Source organism: Triticum urartu, chromosome 1A (assembly GCF_056163025.1).
Source record: "Triticum urartu cultivar PI428250 chromosome 1A, HENAU_Tu73, whole genome shotgun sequence".
In the NCBI taxonomy this organism is placed as follows: domain Eukaryota; kingdom Viridiplantae; phylum Streptophyta; class Magnoliopsida; order Poales; family Poaceae; genus Triticum; species Triticum urartu.
This window is the reverse complement of record NC_141873.1, coordinates 169215880-169221400: the sequence shown is the minus strand read 5'-3', so window position 1 is coordinate 169221400 and position 5521 is coordinate 169215880. Positions and strand designations below refer to the sequence as shown.

General features: G+C 42.5%; 1 protein-coding gene and 1 non-coding gene across 2 annotated transcripts; both read left to right on the top strand.

The window, feature by feature from the left end:
• Positions 1–510: 510 nt before the first annotated feature.
• On the top strand, positions 511–1485 carry LOC125522206 (uncharacterized). Its single transcript, XM_048687321.2, has one exon. It carries the CDS (start codon positions 591–593, stop codon positions 1134–1136), a length of 546 nt encoding a protein of 181 aa, XP_048543278.1. The 5' UTR covers positions 511–590; the 3' UTR covers positions 1137–1485.
• A 3158-nt stretch (positions 1486–4643) lies between these two features.
• Positions 4644–4773, top strand: LOC125533325 (small nucleolar RNA Z247). Its single transcript, XR_007294220.2, has one exon. It is a non-coding gene; the product is annotated as a small nucleolar RNA Z247 (small nucleolar RNA).
• The last annotated feature ends 748 nt before the right edge of the window (positions 4774–5521 follow it).

The window sequence follows — 5521 nt, the reverse complement described above, 5'->3', positions numbered from 1 at the left end:
CTTGATGAAACTTGGTAAAAATTAATGTTATAATTATCAAATTTCAATACTGGAAATTTAGTTTTTTTAGTTGCCGAAATGTATTCAAAATCGATCTTGTTCAAAACCTCTCGTCGCGATGATCACAACTACGCAAACGAAGTTTAATTTGCATTTTTGGTTCAAAATATATAGTATGGAGCGCTCGAAAATAATTAATGATTAATGATTAATGATTAAGCCATGTAACTCTCCGATAAAAGCATGCATGCATGGAGCGCTCGAAAATAATTAATGATTAAGCCATGTAGACAAAGAAGGTAAGCATGCATGCATGCGGATCTCCAACCAAATGAATGGTTGAGACATGCACAGGAGTCAAGTGTCAACACACCCCACAAACATGGAGGACCAACGAAACAACACAAAATCAATGGTCGTCGTCAGCTCCAAGACAAAAGGTCGACCACCATTTCCGAGGCCGAGGAAGCCCCCTATAAGAGCGTCACCACCCTAGCACATCTCACTACCCTCTCCTTGCCTTGTCTTGGTGCGCCGCTCCATGTATATTTAGCTGCCGATCACCAACAAGAGACCCAACAAAATAAACTATGGCGCTAGCGAACGCACGGCTTGGTGTCCTCATCGTGGCGGCGATGTTATCCGCCAGCTTCCTACCGCTGGCGACGGCTAGAGGGAGGGGCGGCCCCATCAACCCGCTGGTTGCCGGCGTATGCGCGCATACACCGTTCCCCGAGCTGTGCAAGGGCACGGCTGGGAAACACGCGGACAAGTACCCGACCATCGACAATCTGGCAGTGCTTAACATGCAGGTTGACGCGTTTGCCAAGCGAACGGCGCAGGCCCGGAAGTTCGTCTCAAGCGCGTCCCGCAAGGGGACACCGGCGCAGACCCAGGCGCTGAGCTTCTGCGACACCATGTACATGAACACCCAGGACACCATCGGCGCGGCGCAGCGGGCCATCACCTTCAAAGACAAGGGCACGGCCAAGATCATGCTGCAGCTCGCCGTGCAAGACTTCCAGTCGTGCGACCGGCCGTTCCAGCAGTCCGGGATACCAAACCCAATGCTCAAGTACGACGAAGAGCTCAGCCAGATGGCCAATAATTGCATGCAACTGGCCAACATGATGTGAGACGTACCCTTGCATGCACGCAGTCATGCATGGGATGGCCACGGCTGGCAGAAGCTAATGCAAGGATATGCAAGGACTTGAGTTTGCCATTCTGTTATAACAGAAGATCGTTTCCTATATACTTACTTGTTTCTTGACAATTTCCTTTTATTATTTTTTACCGGGCCTGCCTTTGTTGAGTAGGTCTCGAAATGAGGAGGAGGGCCTTTTTCTTTTGTTATTCTTGACTGGTCTCACTTCCTTTGATCCATTCTTGTTAATTTGTTGATGGTGGAGTTTCTTGTTAATTTTTTTATGTCTTATGTGTCGTTTATAATAGAGGCAATTGCACCGGTGGTGTCTAAACTTATCATGGATGTTCAGTTTAGTGCATGAATTTAAAAAATACGCCGAACTGGTTCTAAAACTTGACAGACATGTGCAAATACGGTGCTAATCTCACATGTAGACGTATAGTGTGCTCACATGGCACTGTATTTGGCTGACGTGGCATGGGGCCCGCTTGTAGCAACGAAACATTATCACTTTAATAAAATATATAACTCTATGGTTAGTGGGTCCCTTTTGTCAGTATAGAAGGAAAAATAAATTTTTAGAAGTTACACGAACAAAGTCGTGCGATCTGAAGCTCCTGCGAGCAAAAGCTTCAAGACAAGCCATGCCGACCAGTACACCAGTTATGCTTCTACGAAAACTTTGCCCCGTCCTGCTTATTAATATTTTTTTGAGAAAAACTTATAAATGAATTATAAACGCAAAGGCTTGTGGTGCTTAGATGGGCTGCAGCCAGTGGCTCATTTAGCACATGTTAAATTAAAAAATTGTAAAACACTTCTAAATTATAGTCATAATAATAAATATTAGATCCAAATGTCATGTCTTATTAATAGTTGACTTGTGTATAAAAATGTTTGTATTCACTAATTTAAAAAAAACATTTATTGAACATTCTTAGAGAATCCATGACTGTATATTTTAAATGTTTGTATACTAAAGATTTCACAAAAATCATATATTATATTCCAAACAGTATTTTCTATATAATAAGTGAATATGTTTAAAATTACAGGAACATTTTTAGTGTATTATTTTATAACATACCTCTATATATTTGTTTTGTGTACCATGTGGTTATTTTTTTTATTATTTATAGAACTTTCAAAACAATACATGCACACAAATATTTGTATACCATGAGTTAATTATTAATAAAATACAAATATTCATATACCATGAGTTAATTATTAATAAAACACAAATATTCGTATACCATGAGGTAATTATTAATAACACACGAATATTTTAATATAATTATTATTATTATTATTATTATTTACAGACTTTTTAAAAAATTAACATGTGCTAAATGGGCCACTGGCTGCAGCACGTTTATGCCTTTATATTACAAATCAATAATGTAAGAGTGGTTAGAGCCCTGCAACCAGGAAGCAGTCAAGCAGCAGGTTGCTCGTTCGAGCTTTGTCAAGCACGATTTTTAATTTCAATTTTCCTTCTGGACTGACAGCCAGGACCCACTAGTCATAGTATTTAAATAATCATATTTTGCATCGCACAAATCATATTTCGTTATTACAAGTGGACCCATGCCACATCACTTAAATATGGTGCCATGTCAGCACATTATACGTCTACAAATGTGTTTAGCACCATATTTGCATGCACCAACCAAGTTTTAGAACCAGTTCGGTGTATTTTTCAACTTCAGGCACTAAACTGAACATGCAGGGCAAGTTCAAGCACCACCGATGTAATTACCTCTTTATAATACTTTTGGATTACCGAGATTTATAATAACGAGAGCATAGATTGTGCACATACATTCCTATGCTTACTAAATTGGTAGTACGCTGAAAAATCTTCCCTGTTTGACTGTTTCATTTGTCGGCTGCACAAGGGAATAACCAGTGTAAACATAGAAGGTGCTTTGCCATTTATAACAATAATTGTTTTTTGAACCGACAGGGGGAGGGGGGGGGGACACCAATGGAAGCCGCATATGTTTCGAAAACTGCTTTTGAAGCTCAGCCTCTATGCAGGCCTCCTAATTCAAAATTCATAAAATTCTGAAAACAAGTCAGATATGCATGAAGGCATAACACATGTGTGTAAATTTTTAGGGCACAATACATGTGTGTAAGTTTTAAGGGCAAAATACGTCGATATGATGGCTGCGCAAAAAAGAAAGAAACAAATCAGAGGTTTTTTAACACATGATATTATACATACTCCTGTTGGAATAGTTGAATAGAGATAGGACTCCGGGCAAATACCCTTTGGCTCTCGCATGTATATACACCCTATATGGGATATTTTTTAAAAATAATTAAACAAAAAGTCAAAATGGTTCAAAAGTATTTTTAGATTAAACTTGACTTACTTGCGCACTAGTATATAAGTTTTCACCAAAAAAGAACCAACGCTGACTTCACAGCGAAAAAGACAAAAATTATTTGCTATTATAGGTCACTATTCACGCTATTTTGACAGAAAATTTGTCTTTTTTGAAATGAAGTCAAAGAGGAATTTTCCTTTTGTGAAACTTTTCTCACAAGTACAATGAAAGGTCATGTTTATTTCAAAAATATTTTCAGAAATTTTTGACTTTTTATTGAATTGCTAATTTTTTTCCATATAGGGTACATATGTACCGAGAACCAAACGTTCCCCTCCTAGGACTCCTCGTGTTTAAACTTGTACTCTTTCTCTATCTCTTCTGTTGTCCAACCCCTTCCCATTTCTGTAACCGACCTTCTGTAAATGATCTCTTCGATCGATCATCTTGTAAGCCACAACATTATTGATGTAAATACAAGTGCGGCCCGAGAAAAGGGTTCTATGCTTCCCAATTATTCTTACATGGTAATCAGATCAACTTCTTCCTAGAGATCAAAAGGAGATCGCATCTAGCTTTACCCCAACCTAGCCATGACCACCGCTTCCACCCAATCTAGCACCATGAGTGCGCTCTCCACGTCCGTTGCCTCCTCATCCACCTTCGCACCATCCTCAATGTCCACCTCCCATACCATGTCCATCGGATCACCGCCCCAAGAGACGCTCATGAGGAACAATTTCCTCATGTGGAAAGCCATCGTGCTGCCCCAAATCAAGGGCACACAGATGGGACACCACCTCGATCCGGAGAGCCAAGCGCCGCCAGAATTTCTCACCATCACCAAAGATGGAAAAGGGGAGCAGATCGCCAACTTCGCGCGCGTCCTCTGGTATGCACAACAGCAACAAGTACAAGGTTTTTTGATGGGTTCTCTCTCTCGCGAAATCCTTGCACAGGTGGTCACTCTTCAGACGCCGGCGGAGGCATGGGCGGCGATCCATGCCACGTTTGCTGCATAAACCCAAGCTCAAGCTATCAACACCTGCATCGAGCTCACAAACCTCAAGAAGGGAAATCTGACTATGGCGGAGTATCTTGCCAAAATCCAGATGCTTTCAGATGAGATTGCCAGCTCCGGAGCAGTGCTAGGCAGCGCTGAGATCGTCTCCCATGTCCTTGGTGGTCTCGACCTTGACTACAACCTGGTCGTATCAGCACTTGCGGCTCGGGTAGAGCCCGTGACTGTCCAGGAGCTCTACAACCAGCTACTGAGCTTCGATGCCCGCCTAAACCTTCTCCATGGTATGAACATCCGCCAGTCCTCCATTAATGAAGTGTCCTGTGGTCGCGGAGCATGCCGTGGGCATGGTCAGGGGCGAAACCGCAACAGCAGTAGCAGTGGAGGGCGCGCCCGCAGCAATCAGGGCAGTAACAACAAGTACTATGGCAGCGGCAACAATCAGGGCGCGCGTACTGGTGGGGGCGGCTACACCAACACAAATGCCTCTGCTAGATACGCCAACAATAACTCTGCCGGTGGATCTTCTTCTTCCAACCAGGTTCGGTGCCAACCTTGCAAAAAACTGGGCCATGAAGTCTTGGATTGTTGGCACCGTTTTGATGAGGATTATGTGCCTGATGCCCGTCATGTACCAGCTGCAATCAGGAAGCAAGGTGGAGATGTAACCATCTGGTACGCGGACTCTGGAGCTACGGATCATGTCACCAATGAACTTGAGAAACTAGCCATGAGAGAGAAGCACATCGGCAACGATCAGATTCACACCGCTAGCGGTGCAGGTATGGACATTTGTCACATTGGTGAAGCATCTATTAGTTCCCCTACTTTTAAACGTGATTTATCTTTAAAAGATGTCCTTCATGTTCCTCAAGCCGACAAGAATCTAGCATCTATGTCTCGTTTAATTGTTGATAATAATGTCTTCTTTGAAACTCATCCGACGTATTTTTTTATCAAGGATCGGGCAACGAGGGAGCTTATCCACCACGGTAGATGCATTGGAGGCTT